The 25,273-nt window shown below is 44.7% G+C and overlaps 1 protein-coding gene across 2 annotated transcripts; it reads right to left on the bottom strand.

Annotated features, from left to right (window-relative positions):
* Positions 1-1,221: 1,221 nt before the first annotated feature.
* On the bottom strand, positions 1,222-22,219 carry LOC117771777 (inactive tyrosine-protein kinase PRAG1). 2 transcript variants are annotated; one of them, XM_034602527.1, is made up of 6 exons: positions 21,901-22,219; positions 18,343-18,727; positions 16,509-18,250; positions 8,482-8,627; positions 6,289-7,058; positions 1,222-3,809 (listed from the first exon to the last, which is right to left on the bottom strand). In XM_034602527.1, exons 2-6 carry the CDS (start codon positions 18,604-18,606, stop codon positions 2,649-2,651), a joined length of 4,083 nt encoding a protein of 1,360 aa, XP_034458418.1. In that variant the 5' UTR covers positions 18,607-18,727; positions 21,901-22,219; the 3' UTR covers positions 1,222-2,648. The 2 variants fall into 2 exon arrangements, with proteins under 2 accessions (XP_034458418.1, XP_034458417.1); XM_034602526.1 differs by having other exon boundaries at positions 18,343-18,681; positions 21,901-22,203.
* Between the last annotated feature and the right edge of the window lie 3,054 nt (positions 22,220-25,273).

Below are 25,273 nucleotides of genomic sequence, written 5' to 3'. Positions count from 1 at the left end.
ATGCCATTTCATTGGTCAAAACACCATAGCAACATAGTTCCACCTATGACAAGGGAGCAGCCAGCGGTTTTTTGAAGGAGTGATGTGGAGCAGAAAGCTACGCGGGGGGGGGGGGGGGGGGGTTGTTGGGGGTGGGAGAAAGTCTGCGGTCTGCTTTAGCCCCGAGGCTCCAAACTCAAATTGAGATTCCACAACACGTACAACCTGTTGTGCTGATCCTTGCAATGTGCCCCCCCCCCCCGTCTCCAGCAGATGCTTCTCCTGCACTCGGCTGATTGAAGTTTCATAGATTTCTCTCACCATTAGTTTGTGGCTGTTAAAATAAGAAATATTTATTCCATGTCACATTAAAAGTCTTCTAAATTACTTGAGTTTTGGATAAAGGACTCTATTCAGATTCGGACATTCACAGATGTCACTCCTTGTTACAGGGTTACATTTCTCTGGGTGCCACCATCCTGCATAATGTGCTTTGGAGCAAAAGGAATTCTAAGCCGGAAAATAACAGCAACACAGGAAACATAACAAAGGTGCCCTGACTTATGTTTGCAGTCAGTTCTCCACGTTAGTCAAAATAAAAAACGCTCTACACTTCCTCTGTCCCGAGCCTCCGGGGCCTGAACTCCCATCAGACCCTCCTCTCTCCCATAAGCTGCTGGTAACATTTAGGATTTATTTAAAGATTCTTTTCATAACTTAACAGCACAGTCTGGTCCTCAGTTACATTACGGAGACACTAACTCCCTAAGTTGTAATCTAACACTTTGCCAGCTGTTCCTAAGTCAAGGCTGGTAACTAAGGCTGGTAACTAAGGCTGATAACTGAGGGTGACCTGGGATTCATTACCTGAGAAGATTAGACTTGTCAGCACTTTACCTGTTTGAATAAGTATTGCTTTGAACCAATTTTGAAAGAAAGTCTTTTAATGCCTGATTTTTAACAGATTTGGTCTGTTTTTAATATTTTCTTTTCAGCTATCTTTCTTTGTGTTCTGTTGTTTTTTATTATTTCAATATATTTTTATCATCATCACATTTCCTTTCTACAATTAAATATCTCTCAAAGACATGACACAGTTTGTACCACTAGTGTATGTCAAGATGAGTTTATACCCAACTATAGAGGTTTAATATTATGTAAAGCCGGTAATACCAATATCATATTCATAGCTCAATCATTAAAATGGATGGATGCAAAGAAACAATCAAAAACGCTGCATAATACTGTGAGAAAATATATGCACAGTTTATTGATAGATGCAAATAAGCGAGGCACACACAAAAGAATTCAAATCACTAATAATGTATTAGTTGTGAGATCAGACCCTTTTTCTTTTCTCTCTTCAACATGAGAAATATCAGTCACGATTCAAGTCACATCACTCTGGACGTAAAGGAAAAATTGTTTGTTTGAGATAAAGAAAAAAAAAAGCTCGTAACTTGAAGCTTTCTCTTCAGCCTGCACGGGACATACAGCAGAAGAAGAAAAAACAACCACTCGATCATCCACATATGAAAATAAACACAGAAATTCCAGTGACGACTACAGGATAACAAATTATATCATAAATATCTTTTTAACTGCTCATGTTCATGGCTGTTTTTCTTTTTAAGACCTGCTTTTGCCTGGGCTTGTTTTCTTCTCGTAGCAACTACAAATAAACTGTACAACGTTGTCTCTCGAGCATTCTGTGAAAGGCCAGTTTCACCGAAAAAGACAATAACCATCGGCCGTATTTACATGTGGCGTCCGATGTCACTGTAACATATACAAAGAACAAAAAGGCACTGTGACAAAATGTCAAAAACATTTAAATGTGTACAAAAAGTAAACGTGAGGAGGAAAACCGGGCGTCGTCCGTGCGGTGGAAGCAAACGCTGACGATGAGAATTATTTGTGTTGAGACAGATTATCATTAATTTATACTGAGTCCATTTGCTTTGCAGAGCTGTCTTACAAGGCCTGAGGCAAAACACACACTGACGAAAAGATCAGCCTTGATCATTCCAACTAATAATCGTGTATCCACGGAGGAACGGGCATTGATCTGTGGTGCAGCACTTACAGTCTGCTAGTGGCCTCATATTTTTATTAGGATGTCGGGCAAATAAAAAGTGATTAGCTGCACATTGAGACCGGACGCAGCATAACTTTGAAAAGTCAGCTGACAGAGAATACGGTTATGAATCTTTAGCCTGTTTCCAGTGGTGAAAATGCCTCAATCCATGTTTAATAAATACAAAATACAGTGTCAAACATGAAACTTTGGTAAGTGTATTACAGGATTATGAAAACTGTCCACATTCTTCTTTTTCTATCGTTTAATTTATCAGTGATTCTAGTCGGTACGTGAGTGTTTTAGCTATTTCGTCCATTTCTCTGTGACTGCACCTCATTTCTTCGTCAGGTCGAGTCTGTGGCAGGATACTGTTTGTTCAAAGGTTCCGAGTGGACGGTGAGTAAGAGGCCTGGCTCTCGTCGGTTTAGTAATAACACAAACGGGGTGGGTGGTTTTCACAGTATCTCCAGAGGATTCCATTTTCTGGAGCCGACCACAGCGTCGAGAAGTTAACTTGATCATTGCTGATCTTTCTCAAACCACTTTGGCTCCACGTACACACGCTTCTCTAGTCCTAAAAAATGAGCCGTTACTTTAGTGAGTAGAGCAGTTCAGCGGTGTGGCAGAGAGACAGAGGGTGAGCCGAGGAAAAGTACTGACAGCACAGCCAGTCCTCCAGCTCCGCGTTCCTCTCGGGCTCCAGCGAGCGCTCGGCGAACTTCATCATCAGCAGCGCTCGCTTCACGTCCAGCCAGTTGAGGAGGCCCTCGTGTCGGGACCCGTCGACGAAGCCCCCGCCCGGCCCTTGTCTGTCCAGCTGCTGCTCCATCAGGTCCTTCCTGGGGCCCCAGAGCAGACTCTGCAGGATGCGCTTGGCCTCCTGAATGTGGATTCGTTTGATGGGGTCGGGTTGGAGCAGGAGCTGGGCCAGCCTCTGGAGGCCGGCGGAGTAGAGGGAGACGGGGGGGATGGGGGGCAGCTCCTCGCAGCGGTAGTCTTGCTCCTTAAGCGCCGGACTCACCTCAAACGGGTTGGGCTGGTGGAGGAGCTCGTAGATCAAGATGCCCGTCTGGAACTCATCAAATTTACGGTACTGGGCTGCAGACACGATCTCGGGTGCCAGCCTGGCGTGGTTGCGTTTGGTGCGAGGGTCCACGTTGGTTGAGGCAGCGTCCTCGGAGGAGCGCCGCTTGGCCTTGGCGAAGTTGCTGATGAGGAGCCGGGGAAGGTGGCGCTGGTTGTCTACACCACTCGAACCATTAATGGAGTTGTTGTTGTTGTGGGTGTGCTGGGAGAACTGGGAGGGCCTGCGATGATGAGGCACCAGCAGCAGGTTTTCTAGGCAGAGGTCGCGGTGTGTGACTCCGTACTCCTTCAGGTGCTCCAGGCCGTTGCAGAGCTGCAGGAGGAGGAAGCACACGCGGCGCTCGTAAACCTCCGGCTGAGTTTTGTGGAACGCCTGCCACTCTCGAGCGAAGTCAGCTGCCGTCTGCTGAGGGATCTCCGAAGTGATGACCACCACTCGCTCTCGGTCTACCTGCTGGCCCGGCGCAGCTGTGGACGGCTGAGGCGGCGACGGAGCCGGGGCGTTGCGCAGGGACACTTCCTCAGAGGGCAGCATGCTCTGGGGAACACAAGCGATGAAGTGTCCGCAGTCCTGCTGGAGGTTGAAGTGGGGAGGCATGGTCTGCTGCACCGACAGACAGTAGAGATGGCCCTGTTTGGCCTCCACGGATGGACTCTTACAGATCTGTGGAGGTATAAACACAGAGGGGAGAGAGAGGGGCATGAGGGAAAGAAGAAAGGGAGAGAGGGGAGGAGGGAGAGAGGAATTCCACACAGAGAGAGACGGAAAGGGAGGGGAGCCAAGAAACACAAGAAAGAAATGCTTGTTAGTGAAGGTCCAAGGTCAGCACCAATTCAGTCCCTGCTCTACCTCGAGTGAAATCACTGTCCTCGATTCACTGAAGATTCAAAGTGAATTCTCCACTGAAAAGCTTTTTTAACCCACTAGTCTAAAATATATATATATAATCTGTTATTCTTTTAAAGCTGCGGGAAAACCCAAACTTTTAAGGATAAAATCCACCATCAGAATTTCATCATTCCCTCCATCCATCAGGTCATTGCTGTGTGTTCGTCTGTTAGCTCCAGCGATTGCATATACCCACAAGGTTTATTTAATGTGTAAATTTTATTGCAAAAAATACCAGTGTATTTTTGGATATGATCTCGTATGTGTATACAATGTGGTGATAAAGTGGCCAATCAGCTTTGACGAAGGTAAATGCTAAAGTATATTTACTGGACTAAAATCGACATGTTCACATTGATAACATGACAATAGATAAAGTTATACAAACACATTCTGTGTAGCACTAATCAATGCTGGTTTCAGATATATTCAGGATGGCCTCATACTGCATTTTGTGTGTGTGTGTGTTGGCCTTGACAACAGGGGTTTGTCTGGATGGAAATCCTGCCTGGAATGTAAAGATTAATCAGGCCTAAAAGATATTAAGCAAGAGCGTGGGCACCCGGGCTGTGGCACGACCGACTCCGTACAAGCCGCTGCCGCTTTGCTCACCACTAATGACTTTGGGACAAAGGTCAGCGAGACTGAATCCACACCCTTCTCCTCTCGCTGGTTGTTTACACTACATGCCTCGGAAGATTTGCGCTGCACTGGGGCCGTCCCGTCTGCAGCGCAAGAACAAACAAGATCGCGGCCCGATTTTTTAATCTCCTCCTCTGCTCTATCCTCACACTGTCAAATCCCTGCTTAAAAAGACAGTTTACATCACCCGCTGTGCAAATCGCTCCTCTAAACAACAGGGAAGACGATCGCGGCTGAACCACGGGTTGCTCTCTTGACAACAACCTCTGACTGATGATTAAACACGTGGCACTGAAACCAACCACCAGCCCACAACAATCTTGTTTACAATCCTTTGCCTGTTTTGATCTGAACTCACTTTTCAGAATCACGGCCACCCATGGAGGCATCATAGGGTTCAAAGATGAGCAGCTCCTGCAAATAACTTTTCAATCTAAAAATGTATTAAATCGTTAAAAACTGAATGATGAGGGTGCAAAAATATGGACGTGATTCAGTTTCTCTTGAGCTTTAAAATTATAATCCCTTAAGATTTTCATGTAGTCAAACCCTCTTTTTTTATGCTATTACACAATTACTTCTCTACACAATAGTTTTCACTGGGAGAGGCCAGGTTTGTCATCGCTGTCCGGGATTCAAAATGTCAACCTACGCACACGCGATTCACAGGAAAAGGTGAATGTATTACGTCCAGTGATTCCTGCTCTTATCTCATTGATATTTCCTAACACTGTGTCAGAGCTGTGTCCAGTTACAGCAAATCCAAACACAGCATTTCCTGCTGCTGCTTCACATTAAAAGTGTTTAACTGGGTGGTGGCTTTTTCTAGTCAAACAGTCCCAGGCAAAAGAACCCATTTGTCACTAAGGTGTCGTTCATCAAAATACTTCTACAGAACAAGATGTGCATTTTTTTTTTTATTGTGGGTCAGTTTTAAATATTTGTAATCAACAACTTTACTGTGTCATAAGGAAAACTTCTCATGGCGAGATAGAGAAGAGCAAATTATTGACCGAAATCTTAATTCAAACAAAATGAGTTTGTTTGGTTGCACAACAAATTGACAGTTACACTCATAGCTGCTGTTACCACCAGTAACCCACAGGAGCGGCCAAATCCAACAGGACTAAGAGGTAAAGAAATGTGACTCTAAGGAGTTCTGAAAGTGAGCACGGTTTCAACAAACATATATTTAACTAAAACGCAGCTCTTAGTCGAGCGAATGCCTCTGCCAAGGCCCAACAGTTGCCCTAGGAAACCACATTTAAATCAACTGAATCTGCATTTTTATTTCTAAATTCTAAAATGTCTTTTTTCATCCAGATCCATTTAGTATTCTCTGGGAAACAGGTGAAGAAAGTCCTCCAAAAACGACAGAGAAAAAAAATCCTTGATCTGCACCTTTGTCCTGATCTGTCCCAAACTTTAATGGATTCTTTGCTCCATCATATTATTATTGTTCCATAGAGTTTAATGGAAATCAGTTCAGTAGTTTTTGCGTAATCCTGCTATCAAACAAACAGATGGGGGTGAAAACATAACCTCCTCAGCAGCAGTAATTAAGTTCACAATATAAACTTGCATTTATAACATAGGGATAGAGATAGATTACCTTTACAGCGTAGGAGTGGCTGGGGTCTGACGCACAGGCAGCAGAGAAGTACACAGCGTCTCCCGCGTTGCAGCTTGGCTTGTTGGACGTGAGTCTGAACAGTGACCAGTTGCTCTCCTCAAACCTCAGCGGGTTCCTCTGGGAGCGGGTGAAGTGATCCTCACATTTTAGAGCCAAGCGCCGGAGAGACTCTGCATACAGGCCTCCCAGTTTGGAGTACACTCCCTCTCTGCTGTCGATGTTACTGAGCAGCGTCTGGAGCTGCAGGCTGGAGCCCAAATTGGAAGCCGGACCCTGTTCTGAGGACGAGGAGAAGGGCACGCTGAGCTGAGGGGAAGAGGAGCAGGTGATGCTGCTTCGACAGTGGACGCCCAGGCGACCGTGACTCTTCAGTGGCTCGTCCAGTGTCCGGGACCTCAGGGGTCGGCCTAGCGGGGCGTGACACCGCTCCAGAGACTCGTTGGAGGAGAAAATGGGCCGCGGGTCAACAGGGCTGGACGGTAGACTGGAGCGGGAGCTAATGTCTGCAGGGCGACATACATTGCTCTCTGAGCCAGTGAATGGGAGGCGTGGGTAGGCTCGGACAAAGGGCTTTCCGTTTGTGCTGTCTGGAGCTGACAAGGTGCGGTTGACCATTTTCTTCTCCGGGAGCGGTGGTGGCAGGTTACTCAAGCTGCTGAGCGAGGGTGGGAGAGGAGATCCTGGAGCTGAGGCTGCTGGACTTCTGGCAAATGGAGAGGAACAAGTCCTCCGCGTAGCATCCAGAGAATCTAGTCAAAAAAGTCAAAAAGAAAAATTATTGCCCTGCAGTTGTAGGTCTCCGACAGCCAGTGCAGCTTCAGTCTACATTTAGTAGTAAACTCATATGAGCTCATTTGACCTTTGACAACTGGTCAATATTTGAAGAAATGACCTAGAGGCAGAACTGAGATTTCCTGCTTCAGAAGCCAAAAGCATGTTTTGTGAGGCCACAGTGCCCTTTGACCAAACAAATCTGAATTCCACACACTCCACAAATTTAGCTCATAATCAAACCAACATACAAGCAAACGGACATAACCACCTTGGTGGAGGTAAGTGCATCAGCACGTCTGTAAACCGATAATCGAAAGTGGAAGTACAGTGTCCGGTTTACAAGAGGAACAATGTTTGTGTACTTAAAATGTTTTAGAGGAAGTACTGAAGAAAATACTGAAGTTAACAAGACCAAATCCATATTTTATAACTCAAACTGGCAGCTTTTCTATTGGTTGCCTTTGTGGATTCACACCATATATTCAGTTTTCAACGTAGGTTTATTTCCCGTACCTGAACAGAGCACACACACCTTCATTTTCCTCTGTGATCTCACCTGTCATCACATTTATTTAAAACATCCCCTCTGTCACTGCCTACTGCTTAACCCTCGTACAGACACATACCTTGTTTCCTCCAAATAGTTGTAAATTTCCACAATCCAGAGTTCAAGCTGACACCCAAAACATCTTCCATCCAATTATCATCCATTTGTTAATTAAAGACTTAAAGTTGGAACTTGACATTACACTAGAGGAGACAGATACTGAGATAATTGTGCGGTGCGGTCTTCAATAACTGCTTTCACAGAGGGGGGAAGAACTGTAAAGAAGAAAAAAAAAAAAAGTACTCCGTAGGATGCAGCCAAGCCCTTTTTCCCTCGTTATCATACTCCATAATTATCTCTTCAAACAACACGGCCCAGGAAGTTACAGCAATTACAAGCGCCTCAGCATCAAGGAGGTTTTAAAGCTGATACGTGGAGGATGACAATAATTTCTAATTATGGACATATGCCAGTCATTCTGACTCGCGTCTCAGGTTTGACGACGGGCAGAAATCAACACCGGGTCAGGACAATCTGTACGAGTGCACTTGCAGGGAGGAAAAGAGAGGAGATAAGCTGCAATAAAACCCTGCGGCACCATTTCTGTTTTTAGTGCTGCTCAGTTTCACACTGGACAAAGTACACCTTCAAAATAAAACATGATGAAACAGCGTCTGAACAGCACGACGCCTGACATCCATGTTTTGCCTAGCAACTCACCCAAATAGACCTGTAGATATCAGATAATATCCTTGATTCCCAATTTGTACAATGACGATTCAAACTTTAGACTCCCTGTGTGAGTTGTTATCGGAACAAAGGGACAAAACATGAGTGGGATTGGTTCTTACCAGTGTCAGCAGTCAGATTGTCAGTGGAGGCTGTGGGCATGCTGGCACTGCCCAGTCCCCATGGTGATGAAGCAGTGCTCTCTGCTGACCCTTGTTGGCTGCAGCGGTCCAGCTCCATGTTGCTGCCACTCATCTTACTTGACACTCTGTAAAAAGACACACACGGGGTCAGTTACTATGATATAAGCAAAAATGCAATAAAGCAAAAGTCTGTCTGTATTTATTCTGCGTCTGTGTCGCCGTCTGTCCGTGTGTGTGTGTGTGTGTGTGCCAACACTCTTCAGCGGAAGTGAAGTGTCCAGACTCTGTAGTTTGTTTGTCGCCATAGAATCTTTTTTTCGTGTATCATCTGTTTACAAATGTGGAACCACTCCACTTCCTCTTGACGTTTTCTTATCTGCTCCACTATGTGTCACTAGTATGTGCGAGAAACTGAGCACAGTGTACTGTTAGGATTAGTCTCACTTCCTTATTAGAGAGGACACACTTCTCGATTCAGTGTTGACTTTAGCCTGACAAACGAGCGTCACTAAATCCCCTTAATATCATGAGTCTAACAGATACGGATATTGACTCTTTTCTGAAACAGTAAACTGCAACATGTATACCACTGTTCCCCTTGAAGTGAGAGAATGTCACTTTTGCCAACCAGCATCCTCAAGTGACAATTACAGGATAATGGCACATTGGATTTGCCTACATTTCCCAAGATTCCCTGGAGTTTAAAGCCTTGAAGACAAACCGTGCATTCACATGCTCCTCAGAGGGTCCTGCTTTTCTAGTCTCGATGAGCACTCGCAGTACAGTTTTACACACATTCAACCAGTGCATCTCTGTGCAGCACTGTATCACACATCACTCACACACTAGCTGCACAGCCGGCAATTTGGGGTTCAGTGTCTTGCCAAAGGACTCTTTGGCGCACAGAATTTAGGACCTGGGGGTCGAACCACTGACCCTCTGATTAGTGGACGACTCGCTCCACTTCCTGAGTCACAGCTGCTGAGATGTGAACTCATTGTTACGGATTTGGTGTATTCATGTGCTTTGAAGTTGGAATGCGGGAAAAATATGGATGTTGTAACGACACCTCCTTCCTTTATTTACATAGAGCAAAGAAATAAATAAATCGTTCAAGACAAATGCACATTCATCATCAAAACATCTGTATGGGTCAAATATATGTTGTTAGATGCTTGTGAGAGATGGATCCGCAGTTTGCAAAGAACAAAATCAGAAGCTACTGTTTAGAGCTGATTGTAAAATCATGTTTATTGATTTATAAGTAATGACGTCAGCAACTCGGGAACCAAAATATTTGTGGACTTTTTAAGTTGTTGTTCCAACTTCAGATGACGTTCAAGTGGATTTTCCCAGCTTGTGATTCCCATTACTCCCACATCACATGAGCGCTGCAGTCTGAGTGAGGATAACTGCAGGAAATATTCCCCTTAATGAGATACAATATGCTTCACTTTTGTGATGAAAACTTGCAATAGTTTGCTAATAACTAGCTACCATTAGCCACTCTTAGCCTTTGAGACATTGAATTCAGCAACGGTGTATTTTACTTCTAGAAATTCAACTTTTCATCTGTAAGATGATAATTGTGTTATTTCTTCTGTCAAACGTTACATATTCTCGATTTGATCCAAAACACAATTTCTTTTCCTTCACTGCGCAGAAGCTTTAGTCCTCTTTTCAGTTTGCCTGCATGTCCACCACAATGGCCACTTCTACCCCTGCAAACTGTGCATGAGGAGACTATCTAACCAAGGTGACCAATTAGGCTGAGCGACAGCCATTCACTTGTCTCATTATACCCGCTAATGGCTCAGGGAAACAAGGTCTCGTCCCTTCATCTCCCTTTCCTCTCCTCCATCACAAAATGACTCGGCCAACCATTTATCTGCCGGCCCCTGACTTCAATTCCCCCCATAAATCAGCAGAACAAACAGACGAGCAGGAGAAAGGAGAGAGGGAGAGAGGAGCGCAGGAGGGACACAAAGGGTAAGGACATTCCCTGTGGACACTAAAGCTAAAGGATCTGCTATCGTTTTACTGACAAAAGCGGCGTGATGAAAGGCGGTGGAAATGCTGAGGCAGTGGAGGAATGGTACTGGGGTTGCGGGAGCTTATGAGTCTATGGAAATGAACGCACCTGTGCACGTCTCACTCCAGATCTCCAAGATCTGTGTCCAAAACATGAGTTTTTCCGTGGTGAAGGAGCGTCCCACAGGACAACTGCTTTTGTCCTGTGGGAGGACGTGCGCTGCTGAACGAGCCCTCTGATTCAGGGCATTAGAAAAAAACAACCTTCTCTCTGATTAGGACTGCATGTACAAATATAGACGCCCTTCAGAGCCTTTAGTAAAACATTCATTTTCATCATCAATCAATCTGACAATACCTCTCTTGAATAATTGATTCATTATTTGGTCTATAAATGTAAAAAAATAAATTGTGAAAATGTCCCATCACATTTTCCTTGAGCCTGAGGTGACATCTTGAAATTACTTGTTTAAATGTTCTGCCCATCGATTAACTGATTGATTCACTACTGGTGACAGGAATACGATCACTAGTTATCTACAACTTGATAGACAGTATTAAAACAAATGAGTTTAGCTCCTTACAGTAACAAGAGCTGCACTCAGTAGAGGGCATACATCAGCCGAAGCCTGACAGCCCCCTTAAATTCAATCAAGCTGCGGCAAATTTCACACACACATATCAGTCCTTTGAATATTTTTCTTCAAGATGCATGAATTGTTTGCTGGGAAAATGCCCTCGCAATCTAAAGAATAAAATGTCATCCCTGATTCGCTCCCTGATCCGGATCCGCACCAAAATGTAATGGTGTCCTTCCCTAAGTTTACCACATCCCTTCACCAAGTTTCACGGAAATCTGGTCAGTTGTTTTTGTGTAATCTTGCTCACAAACAAACGAACAGGGGTGAAAACATAACCTCGTTGGCGGAGGGTAAAAGGAACGTTATCCATCCATCATTTAATCCCTGTGTTAAGATCACCAGGCTGTAGCCTAAACATCCATTCATAAACATCTTGATTGGCCGTTTCCACAGAATAGATTAAATGATGTCCGTCATTAAAACAAACTCGACGTGACACAACCCCGTCAGACGAGGTTTGTATTCTGCAATCAGCCCGGCAACAACAGTGACCCAGATTTAGAATGTAAACAGTCATGCTACAGTAAGTAACGCACAGGGATCCGCTGACGCGTGGGCTATTCTGACTGTGTGTGTGGGTAATAATAAAGCTGTGTGACAGGAGCCGGGGCAGTTTTTTAAAAACGGGATCAGACTGGGGCTACAGCTAAACGAGACGCAAACTGTTGTTGTGGAGCAGGTTTGTTACTTCTTGACTCTTATTTAGAGCCGTCTCCATGGTAAATACAGGGTCCGTTAACCCCCGGCCTCACACACTGATCCTGCTTTCAGACGTGCACTTGCATTTTCCTGAAATTTTCTAAAGGGGCTGTAAGTGAGAACGCAAACATCCCAGTCACTTGCTTGGGACAGTTTCTGGAACTTTTTCCTGACAGTCCCCGAATAAGTTTCTTACACGTCATCAACTCTCTGCCTCCTCCGCGCTCTACCCAGACACCATCTCTTGCCTGAATGTTGCGCACATTTTTCTGTTTTTATCCCCCAGACAATTCCTGCTGCATTTGCTAAAAAAGGCAAACTCTGGAAAATGTCTGAGCCCAATTTGTGCCTCGGAAAAGAACAGCTTTACAAACAAACATTTGCTTTCTGGGGCTGTATTATGTTGAGACAGGTCAGAATCAAAGCTGCTTACACAGCATTAAGGGCCATGAAATCCAACACCGACCTGATCCCACCCAACACATTAACAAGTCAGACTGTTACACTGGGGTGGAGTTACACCGGAGAGCGGGCTGACTCAGATTTGACTCCGTCACACACAGGAGGTGGTTTCATGAGCAGTACAATGTAATGCAATCCTCTGCAACAGACATGCAACTCACACAACCTCTGTTCACCTTTAAAATATCACGTTTTTGCTGAGTCAGAGAGAAACTGATGTAAATGTTCCTTTCATATTATACAAGAACTCACTGAGGTGATATTTCTTGCAGGGCTGTTATATTAGATTGCATTGTACTGTACATGTTATCCAAGCCGAGAAGAAAGACATCCATTGTTTCTTTCCAAGAACTGAAGGATAGTTGCAATGGCTGTATAGCTCCATAAACCAAAGATCCATTAATGTTTGACACCGATTATTTTTATCTCTCGCAACCTGCTGCAGCCTTGTTATCTTCTTCTCTGTCTGCTGCCCCCTTCTCTGAGTTATTGCAACCCATTGCTTCTCTCCCTTAATCTATTTCAGCACCATAATTTGAGTTTGGGATAAATTAAATGAAAAGATGGATAGACTAAGATAACTTAGGCATGAAAGGATTAGAAGCGTGGAAGAGCAAAAAGCGAGTGGAAATATAAAACTAGCAACAAACTGACCACATGCTGTTTGTCACTGCACCATTCTAAAGGCACATCTGGGTGCTGGCTGGTAGAGGTGTGAGGCCTCTTCTTACCTATGAAGGCAGTGTAGTTAAATACGATCCCTCTGCGACACACTCAAACTTTGACCCCGCTTTCCTCTGTGAGCAAGAGTGTCACCATTTTCCTTTGCAAGTCTAATGACTGATGTCTCCTTGATCTTTAGCGACGTTAGGAAAAGAAGTTGCCGTCCGGTGCCTACCTCATCCTGGAAAGGCAGAGGGTCCTTGTCGAGCTGGCGGGCAACGGACTGCCCCCTGGATCAGACCACTGGCTCTCTAAAGCCTCGCCATGTGTAGTAACACAACCCTGGTTGTTCACGAGTCATATGTGTATTTAAAGTCTGTCTCAGCAGGAAAAGTAACAGCGCCAATTAGATGCACAAAATTAAAGCACCCACATCTCACATGTGGCGTTCATTCAATCGTTGACCCGCAAATTCACCTCAGAGCAGCCTCAGGTCGGTCAGATGGCAGCGAGAGGCTGTCGGCTCTGCTGCGGAGAGCGAACCAGGGTGGCTCTGTGGAGGGAGGGGCCGCTTGTCTTGGAACAGTAGTTTAGAGATAACAAGAGGGAGAACAAGGCAGTTCACGCCCGAGCCACAATCAATGGAATCAAATCCACATGACTGATCTATGAATTCTACTTCTACTGGTGGCAGCCGCTTGCCAGACTGGGACAGTTTGGAAGTTGCCAGGGGCAACAATCTGTTCGCTAAAGCCCCTCCCTTTGGCAACCTTTACTGACCAATCAACACGCCTTCCCTGTTAAAGAGGACTCACTCACACACTCATGCATGTCACAGACACACAAACACAAACACACACAAGTCTCTTAGGCTACATTCACACTAATCCATTTTCAATTTAATACAGGTTTAAAGACGAAAACGATCTTTGTGCAGACGAGCGTCTTAGCCTTGTGTCACAAATAATCTCTGTCCATGGCACATGACCATACTCATACACTGGTCATGTGCATGCTGAAGTAAACAGGAAGTCGATCCTCTGTGCTGCAGTATGTTGCGTAGTTGCTGTAGTTGCAGAGATTTCTTTGTGGCACTGTTACTAAAACTAAGCATTAGCTTAAGAACCAATCAGGAAACAAATATGCACATTGCATCAGCGTTTCCAAAAGTCTTTGAAGGCTAGAAAACTCCAGGCTAGAGTGGATACCAGACGTGAACCTAGCAAACGTGATGCGGTTTACAACAATAAAATATTAGTGTGGATGTAGCCTTCAGTCAACCCGTCACATGATCGGTATGTTGACCTGTTAAAAAGGAATAAGAGAGGAACATTTGATGTGATCAAAGACTGTGGGAGGCGAACCATCTGTGGCTTCTAAATGATTCAGCACATTTTAAAATGCTGCCTCACAGGGTGCACGTACACGTTTGCATGTGTTTTCCCTTTCGTCCCACACAAAAGCCTCTTTTTAACCATGAAGAAATCTTCTTTTGAACTTTTGGTTTCTATGCAGATGATATTTAGATTCTGTTTCCCTGCAGCACTCCAGTACACGTCTGGTGCCCAGGGAAACTTGTTGATGAAAAAAAATAAACCCGCTGATAAACTTGGAACACCAGAGAGCCACAACTGTCGCCGACTGGCTCCAGGCGTGTTCCCACATGTGTCTCAACAAGGTGTATTTTTATCAGCGCAGAATGTCGGCAATGTCATAACAGGAGAGATGGCTCCTTACTAGAATTACCACAAACATAACGGCCAGTGAAACGTGATCGGTGCAATCTGTGTTTTTGATAGTAAAAACGCTCCCACTCAGCTTTTGCTGACTCCAGCAGCTCCAGACATCTGCTTGTCTTGAGGAAGTCACAGTCGTGTATTACACCTCATCAACCCCCCCCGTCCCAGACAAAGCAAAGTTTATTCTGAGGAGATCATTTGATGCAACACAAGGCCTCTTCTCTCTTTCTACTTTGAGTAGCTGACTCAGACAGAGTGCATATTCTTAGCCTCCTGCAGACTCAGGTTAAAGCATGTGTGCAAATGCTGTTGCTAATAAACATCTATGCAGGCTAGAAGCCTTGTGGAGAGTAAGTCATTGTCATAAGGTCTTAATAAATATGAAAATCTATTATTCTGCAGATTCTGTAAGTGATGGAATTAATTACTAAGCCCAAAAAGTAACAGGACACATGTATTCCAACAACAATGTGTGAACATCAAGAAGCACAGTCATGTTCGACAGAGCAAATGTGAAAACTATTTTGGCCAAAGATGCATCTGAACACCTGCTCATGACAGATTTGTCCCAGTGTGACAATAAGAATGGAACAAGGCCAGTTTTTTTCTGTCTATCGTGCTGCAGCCAAAACAAATTTACAGTAGCGTGACACAGAAGGGGACTATTTGACAGACCCATTTTTCCTGTTAATTAGAATCGAAGAAGTCACATCACGAGCATGAATAGAACAAGGCGTGCATTGAGCAGTACGCCTGAGCAGTTTGAATGATCACAAGGCGCGAGAATGGAGGCTGATTCAAGGCTGAATAATGATGCTATGAAAGGAGAAGGCACATTGAGAGTCACACAAATGCCTGCAGTGAGATGTGTGTACATGCACCATCACTGGGAAAACATGATTATTTTACATAAGAAGCACCAGAATTGTATTATAAATATGAATGTATATGTGTATTTATATATATAGTCTCTAGAGAGAGCACAATTAATTTATGCTTTTAAACTAAGTGCATCTTGTAAGTGCTAAATTATGTAATATAATGAAACCACAGTGTCATGGCTGAATTATAGTCACATCAATTTATGCAAGACATAGGTAGAAAACCTGATGACATGCACGCAACTACTGGCGTGTAATGGGTTGAAGTTCAGGTTTGATAAATGCATAGCATTCATCTTACAGCAAGTGCCTGGTGTGCTGGTGTGTAATTAAACCTCTATTACCGCTACTCTTTCTTTTACACAGCTTCCGTATGGTAAACAATATTTAAGACCAACTCTTCCTTAAAATAACTGCAGCATTTTCTGCTCTGCCTTTATTCACCACAGGCGGCATGAGGAGGAATGTATAATGGGCTGAAAATTACATATAAACAAGATTTTTAAGTAAAACAGCATTTAGGATTTACTTAAACATTTAACCTGAGGAAGCTGAATAACACTGATATATGATTATTAATCACTAGTCCTTTATCTATATAAAATTATCGTGTTCACAGCTTCATTTAAGAGCAGTTTTGTGTCTATTGATCCGATTGTCCATGTTACAGCATAACAACTTGAGCTCTGCTAACTTTCAATTGGCATTTTGTCAATACCTCTGACATCTGACAACATGATTAACCGAAGAAAATTCATAAAAATAGACAATTATTTAACTATTTAATCGCAAAGTAGTCTGACCCAGTTACAGGCATCACATTCTATCCTAATTGAGGGGTAACAATTGGACGTTTAAAGGCCAAACAAAAAGTTCTTTGTTATTCTTACCTGTGCAGTTTCTTCGGTGGGGGAGGAGGTGGATTGGGCTCATTATTGGCAATTTCCTTCCCGGGGGCCAGCAGCTCATCAGAGCTGCCATGCAACGGTTGCTTGGCTGGCATGCTCCCGTTATGCTTGCCCTCCTCCTCTGCATCGATGCCTCCAGCCTCCCCCTGACAGGCACCATTGTTGGGGGGAGTTGGGGGGGCCGTGCCTGGCTCTGTCATCGGAGGGGGGCTGCTGTGGGCCTTCCAGTCCCTGGACTCCTTCCAGACAGCGGCACCATTGACCAGGTCTGTCACCCGAGAGGTTGTACTCAGATTGCTGGCCAGCTTCTTCTTCTCACCCTCTTTCCGCTCTCTCTCCTCATCCTCCTCTTCTTCCTTAATGCAGCAGTTCCAGCCAGAATTGTGGTGGTGCGGCTTGTGCCAGCGTTCGGATGCAGCACTGTGCTCTGTATGAACCTTGAAGTGGCCCTCTCTAGCAGAGACGAGGAAAAGCATGGGAAGCTCAGGGAGAGGGACGGGAGAGGAGATGGACGATGAGAGGCTGGAGGTGCCTAGACGTGGGAGTTCAGGGAAGGGGTAAGGAGAGGACATGGATGATGAGAGGCTAGAGGTGCCCAGTTTGGGGGAGCGGTTGGTTCTCTTTGGTGGAATTGGTGGACTAGACTGAGGCTTGGGATGGAGAGTGGGGCTGAGGCTGGCTTCTGTGACCAGAGAGGGCGCACTGTGGCTGGGACTGGGCCAGCGGAAGGCTGGGCTGCTGGGATCTTTACGTGCTGTGGGGCTAAAGTGGCACTGGGTGCTGACGGCTGAATCTGGGCTGCTCAGGTAAAAAGTCCTGTTGTTCTCCTCGGTGTGAGCAGCCATTACAGTGATGGTGGCCCGATGACTCTCTCCTGAAAGCTCAGGCTCAGAGCAGGACAGTTTCTTACTTTGATTTGGGGACTCGGGTTGTGGTTGCAGCCCATTTCCTTGCGGCCTGCGCTTTTTCTTGGTGCTCTCTGCATAAATGGGTTCTGAGTTTGTCTGACCATTGGCAGAGTTGGGAGGTGATTGTGGGCTACTCGTGGCTTGTGGACTTTGGGGGCTCCCTGGCCTGACATGTCTTCCTCCCGACCCCTCTGCCCCAGGAAGTGAATCTGTACTACTGCGATAAGAACAAGATGAGTCCGATAGGCTGGTCTGCTTTGACAGGATGGGAACAGAGTGGAGGGTTGAAGGGGGGCTGTATCTTGGGGTGTCCACGCTTAAAGTCAAGTTTGGGAAAGTGGTACAAGTGCTGGCAGTCTTAGTGGTAACAGGAGTAGTACTCCCACTGATTGTACCATTGCTATAAACTGTGGTAGGACTGGTAGGGACAAAGTCCACTGGTGAACGGATCTCCACAGACCCCTGACGGGCGTCCCTGGTAGTCACAGTACTTCCGTTGTAAGTGCTCTTGGTTCTTATACCAGACGGAATACTCTGCTGCTTTCGGTTGTCTCCATTGGTATTTTTCTTTAAACTCTGAGAACCTCTTCCCTCCTCCTGAGTTACAAAGATATTGCCGATGATCATGGAGTCTTTCGGCAGGATATTGGGGGACAAGGGAGAAAAAGTAAAGGAGTTGTTGTAGTCCATCTTGGTTTCAGGACTCTGAACTGCATCTCTACGGGCCTTGTTGCAGCCATTACTATCGATATAAAGAGACGACAGGTCAAAGAGCTTCTTCAATCCCAAACGCTCAACTGGGCTCTTTGTGTTCTCCTGTCACACATAAACATGAGCACACATTAAAAACAGAGAGATACCCAGGCAGGATAAAACGCTATGATTTGATACAGGAAAGAGACATTTACCTGCTCTATGTTCATGTTGACATCAGTTGACTCGTTGGTGTCAAGGCTCATCATAGTGGGTTTGACAGCGATGGTTGGCTTGCTGTAGGGTGAGGGCGTCGTTACTCCAGTTTCTTCATCGCCTCCCAGGCTGCTCTTCAAACAGGCGACCGGCGCGCTGCCACCCAGGACGCGGACAGTCTTGTGCGCACTAAGTGGGTGGAAGCAGTTCTTACAAGAGCCGGGTTTCCACACGTGTTCTGCAAAGTCGCTGCACGCTGACATCTTTGGTTTACTAAATCCGGTTGTGTCAGAAGTGGGTGTGGAAGGATCTGTCAGATATGGGATGAACTCTCATGGCTGGGTTGCAGAGGGTGGAACGTCACCAGGCGTTGAACACACAGCACTATGCAAAAGAGAGAGAAAGAAGAATGAGGTACAGTGTTAAGAGAATTAATCTCCTTAAGTCTCTGTAATTGCTTTTTTGTCGAAAGGATGTATCATAATCCTACTATGATTTGTCTAAAGAATCTATCCCATCATTTCTTCTTCCACACATTACAAATAACATTACTATTTTTATTTTTGTGTATTTGACCTAACCTTATTAAGGGGGTTGGGTTTAAATCATATTAAACACAGTCTGCATTGTCACTGTTTATTTAGTCATTAGAGGCTCCTGACTCTTTAGTACCACAGCAATCCCTGGCCTAATGTTGCCATAGCTACAAAAAAAATGATAAGTTCTACGCTATGATTTGTGATTTTTAATTTGTGGTTTTCTGTGTAATACTTTAGTTAATAAACCAGTCCAAATGTGTACTTGAAATAGTTAAGGCAGTGATGACAGAGTCCCAGCTGACAAGTGTCTCCAAGCTCATAGAAAACCTCCGTTAGGATTTAAGTGTCGTCTGCGGATGTAACTTAAGAAGAGCCGCTGTGTGCTTTGCTACTTGTTCCCATGGCCTCCTAAATTAGAGGGTATGTGGTTTCTGTTCAACCAAAGGGTCTGTCGGTGTGAGCCCGGTGACATAAAAGCCCTCCAGAGTCTTCTGCAGCCCCCGACTCACTGGAGGAAGACAGAGGAGCCTCAAGCATCCTGGAGGTCGGAATGCCAGGAATGTCTTAAGTCTCACCAGGGTGAATCTCACACCCACTACAACCTCCCTTCCCCCTTACACACACACACACACACACACTCCACATGTGTGTCCTCGCTCTCTCACAAACAAACTGTCCCTCACACACACCTCCTTCCTCTGCCTCTTTGTGTCCTGTTTAACTGGACCGATGGTGAGAAGATCAACAACATTTCAGAGGGATCATTTGTTTCCTTGCATCTGGGTGTCCCTCTTTATGTTCTTTACACAGCTTTAATTGCTTCTCAACAAGGTGCTGCAATGAGACGCAGCGACATTAGCTCCCTATCTACACTCATTATCTCGCAGAAAAACACAGGAGACAGGTGGGAAAAAAATACTCCCCCAAGACAATTAAAATGGGTCTACGTATGCAGCCGTAATATTCCTATTACATTAGGCATTCATACGATATGATAAAATACAAGATGCTTTCACAAAGAATCTCTAAATCTTATATTTGTTTATTGAATACCAGAACAATAGATAAGGAATCCTTGAGACTTGGTAATTCATGGCTCCACTAGAACAACCTTGCCATCCACTAATCCTATAGGAATGAAGAGGTTTCCTGCTGGTGAAGATAATGCATGTTTACATATTTCTTTGTTCTGTCTGACTCAGTTTGTGCAGGAAAGCACCCTCAGTTTAGCTGTTTGTTTAACCGTTCCTGCGACAACAGAGGAAGCTGAGCCTTGCCTCACATCTCAAGGCATCGTGCATGAGTCATATGAAGTGATGACTGAAGGGAGATCACGCAGATCATTTGGCTACTGGGCCGACTGCTTAAGAGAGCAGACTGACTGGCAGTCAGGGACGTGTCTCGGGGGGATTGTGATGATCAGGCAACAACAAAGCACACACAGAGAGAGAGAGAGAGCTCTGCTGTGGTGAGTTTATTAAGTTACCGCGCACATAGTTTAGTCCTTGAACTGGGACAGTTTAGTCTCTGATGTTCCACAGAGGCTGAGCTGAGATGTCCAACATATTTGTGCTCCGTCTGTCTCTCTTCTCCAGACAAGACTCCGAAGCTGTGCCTCAGTTTAGGTTATTCTAGCTGTTGTTGACGTGTTCAGCCCTGCTTGTTTGAACAGAGATAGACCCTGCTGTCTACATTCCCCACACCTCCTCAAGCTCAAGGTCCAGTATTTCTAACTTCCTCTCGTAAAAACACACACACAAGCAGCAAAAGTTCAGCGATATGGCAAAAAAATATTCAAGCCCCTTCAAAATAAAACGCAGATGAAAAATACCTCATGAGCTTGCTAGAAGTCAGAGGGCGAGGAAAATAAGATGAGAGGGAGCAGAAGTTGACGGTGGACATTTTCTGGTCACCTAATAAAGAGTGAATTTCAAGGTCACGTGTTCCAATTACATCTGCTCATATACACAGCTGCTCGGCCACTAGATGTCTCAAAAACCTGTCCAGATTGGCTGGGGGATTAAAAATCCACTATCCTAATCTGAAGGACTCTAAGCATGAGGCAATACCCTGAGTCTGGAGACTCTAGGGACTTGCCTGGAGCTGCCTGCAGTCAGGAGGCAATGGTATAGACTGGATGGTAACAGATTACATGGCCCGCAGACGTGGTGACCAAGAGGGGTTAATGAAGTTTAAGGTCCGAGGGCTTATCGACACTGGACAGCTGGCAAAACTGCACTTTGTCTGAATCTTTCTGCAGGAGCGAGCACCCAGCACCAGCAGACACATGTGACCCACCACCAACCACCACCCATGCTACAAGTGGCACAGCTTTGAGGAAGCACAGGTCACCTGGTGGTTAATACTTCAGAGCTACTATTATTATTAGTATTAACTATTATTACTACCACATTAGCTGTGCCCATGCCAAAAGAAAGACCACATTGATTTCATTGAATGACCATGGAGGAAAATACATAGTGAAAATAATGAGACAGACCTTTAGTCCATCCACATCACGCTCTGATAAGCAGGTCACACACACACACCGACACACACGCACACACGCACGCTGAATACAAATTCTCTTTACGAGCAACATTTGTCACGCTTGCCCCACTCACACAGCCCATTCATTCAGGGGGTGCTCAACCTGTTTCTGTCCAGTAGAAATTTCCGCCAAAATAAACAATAACATAAACCTTGAATACAACATATCAAAACTTCCACCTAAAGAAATAAAATATTTGGATAAAACAAACCACCCCCCACATGTTTCAGCTTGAGACTTTTATTTATCTATGAGATATTTCATAACTGGATATTTGACTAAAGCAGAAATTAATTTGTGGACAAACTGGCAACGTTGTTATTTTTATCACACGACTCGTAAATAAAACATGTCAAATGTAAGAACTTGTCTCAACCTGAACCATTAACACATGTGTATCTACATGGTAAACAAGGAAAACACCAGTGTCACCAATGCTGAAGAAGGTTATGTGAGTAACCGCTTACCTGCTCGGACCTTCTCTTCCCTGGCAACACAAACCGGTCCCCTCCACACAAAAAGACCAAATAAATAAATAAATAAACAGCACAACTGTACAGTAGCTGCTGTTACTGCAGAGTCCCGCAGGCAAACGTATAAATCCGCCTGTCTTCCACCTACAGCGGCAGGTTAATGACCCAGGAGACCGCTGCGGCTGCTGCTTCTGCTGCGGGGATCCTTTCTCCTCCTGCCGGGCAACACTAGCACGCTGCTGCTGCCACTGCCTCCTCCGGAGCTTCCTCCTGCTGCTGCTGCTGTACTGTGTGTGTGTGTGTGAGTGTGTGTGTGTGTGTGCAGAGGTGGAGCTGAGGAGTCCTGCCTCTGCTGCAGCAAGCATGCAGGGGAGAGAGCACCCGAGGAGGTGGGAGGAGCTCCTCGCCAGCCATGTAGTCTGCTGGCCACTGGCCCACACTCACACATTTTCATTAAGGCCCTTTTTAAGGATGTGTTTTTCATTAAAAAAAAAAAAAGCAAACACCACCCAGCTTGCAGCATGCACAGAATCACTCCGGATTTATTTTGGTGCATGTCTTTGAAGGGATAGTTCACCCCAAAATTCAAATTTAATAATTATCAACTCACGACAATGCCGATGGAGTGTTTTGAGTCCACAAAACACTTCTGGAGTTTCAGGAGTAAACAGCATTGCAGCCAAATACAATTGAAGTAAATGGTTCTTCAAACGTAAAAGAACAACAGAAAAAACAGCATAACATGCCTCCATACTGCTGCTGTGGTATGATCCAAGTGTCCGTAAGCCCCGACATTCAAATTCGACTCGAAGCAGCGTCATTTCCACCATGTTTTTAGCCTAAATGTCCGCTGTGATCCACGTATGAACACGGCTCCAGAGGAGGATATCAGAGGACATTTAGGCCAAAAACATGGTGTATATGACGCTGCTTCGAGTCAAATTTGAATAGAGGCATTTTATGTTTGTTTTTTACGTTTAAAGAATTATTCACCATTTACTTTAATTGTATTGGATTCTGCTGCAACGCTGTTTACCCCTGAAACTCCAAAAGTGTTTAGTGGACTTAAACACTTCACCCACTCCTCCATCAGCATAGCGGTGAGTAGATAATGAGGGAATTTTAGTTTTTGGGTGAACTATCCCTTTATTATTATCCCTATGCCTTATTAAGTCTGTTTTTCATTTAAAAATGAAGATTTTAAGGTTGCATCTTGAGAAAGGACCAGGTCTGTGCAGGTTTATTCTGCAAAGCAATCAGTCTTACTCAAAAGCGATCGTGCATTTACACCAAATTCCCTGATGGGTTTTTCCTTTTGCTGCCACCGCCCTCCCTGTGCTTTACCTCCTGGTCTGCTCCTGCTCCTTTTCATCACTGGGTTTGACAGAGTGATAGAAAAACACTGCCGCTGCCCCTCTGAGCCAGGCCGGACCTCCTGCTGCTTTCCATTACAGGCAGCAAAAGGAGAGGCAGAGCTCACCGGAGTGACAAACACAGCCGCTGTGGTAACCTCCTAACCGAGCATGTCCTCTCTTATCTTTAGTTGGGAGAAGAAGAAAAAACTCTCGAACAAGGTATTATCTGTTGACTTTTTTGACTTATTCAAAAAGAGCTGCCTCTTGGGTTTCTTCAGGTGGCCTCGAAGAGATGGAGAAAAACATCTCAAATCAGGTTTCCCTCAACTCCGCCATCCCACTGGTCTGGTCTATTTCCTGCGAAAGAGACGTCCTTTAATATGAATCAATCGGACACAACCCAACCTGCCAGTTTCCTGAGCCTTGTGCGAGGATTTATGTCCCGAGCTGAGACAATCAGCATAAGTGGCACAGCAGAGTCCGGATCCTGGAAAAGTGATATCTTTTACAAGACCACCTGTTGAAGTTGGAGAGCGTCGCAATCCTCTCAAGAGGATTAAGAGTTTGTTGCATTGAATCTATTTTTGGCAGCACGGAGCGTGTAATAATTCTACCAATGGGGAAAAACAAATGGCTTGTGCTTTGCAGAAAAATATGGAGGAGAAGCGACACACGTTCTGCTGTGGATGGATACAAATTGCAAATTAAGATGATTATCTTACATTGAATTCTCGCAGCAAGCCACGTCTGTTTGTGTGTGTTTGTGCCAACAGCCTCCTTGTTGACTGTGCGTGGCGTCAGTCTGCAAACTCTCAGGAAAAGCTGTCATACACCCAAGATTCTCGGGAGGTTGAGATTTCAGTGCAAAGATGTTGTGAGAACCTCCAAATTAGAGGAGCACAGCGGATTGGGTGGAATCATTTATACGCACTATTGAAGTATTTCCCACATCTTCTCTTCAGTTGAAATTACGCAGGGAGGGAAAACACAGAATGAGTTGGCATCAAAAAGTCAAAAGTGTGGGAAAATGTGATTCCTTTTAGCTTGACAGATCCTTCTTGTTTCCATGCTATATCCATCAAACCCCATTATATGAATATAAATGATGACTTATAAATAAAATATATCATGAGTCTGCATATATAACATGCAACACAGTTCTTGCTTGCTGTGGCACGCGGCTGAATGTGTCCATGCACAATCACGTATCCCATAAAATATTTGGATCTTTTATAGCGTTTCCTTAAATAATGAAGGGAATCAGAGCCACCTCGTGTGTGACTGGCTGTGCACACTGATGAATTAGCAGTTTGTTGTTGTCATGCTGCAGGCTGCTGAGTGTGTGTGTGTGTGTGTGTGTGTGTGTGTGTGTGTGTGTGTGTGTGTGTGTGTGTGTGTGTGTGAGTGTGAGATAGACTTGCTCTCTGCACACTGCAACATGAGGATGCTGTTGGAGAAGAGCCAATCATAAACTGTTCAGGCCCTGGCCCCAGATACAGCGACAGGATGCTGAAATATGAGCGGCACCCTGACAACTCTTCATCATGTTTGTCGTTAGCATCTCTCTTCATGCTCCTGCACCATGATCACTATATGACGTACAGAAATCTCTCTAAACTTGAATAAAAATGCAGTCTTGTTTTCCTCAGCTTGAGTGAATTATTAAAGGGACAATCATCTCAAATGACATTTAATGAGAAGAGAGTTTTAATGCAATGTAGCAAGAAAGAGTTCTTAAATGACTGAATGCTGTACTGAGGCCTTTACTGAGTAATATTAGAGAGCTACCGAAACTCCCTACAGGGAAGTTACATTTATTTTTTCTATAATCCAGTTAGAAGAGTGGCCTGACTTCTCAAAGTTTGTATTGGACATAAAAGTGTCCATGAGATTGATGCCATTGTTGTCTTGTGCTCCCCTCTGAAACAGAGAGCAGCCAAAAACTGCACATATAATCTTTTAAAACTCCTCTCTTTCATTCGCACTTTCTCTTGGCAGCATTATTTACATCC

This window comes from Hippoglossus hippoglossus, chromosome 12 (genome assembly GCF_009819705.1).
Source record: "Hippoglossus hippoglossus isolate fHipHip1 chromosome 12, fHipHip1.pri, whole genome shotgun sequence".
Taxonomy (NCBI): Eukaryota; Metazoa; Chordata; class Actinopteri; order Pleuronectiformes; family Pleuronectidae; genus Hippoglossus; species Hippoglossus hippoglossus.
The sequence above is the reverse complement of the archived record's forward strand: the minus strand, read 5'-3'. Positions and strand labels throughout refer to the sequence as shown.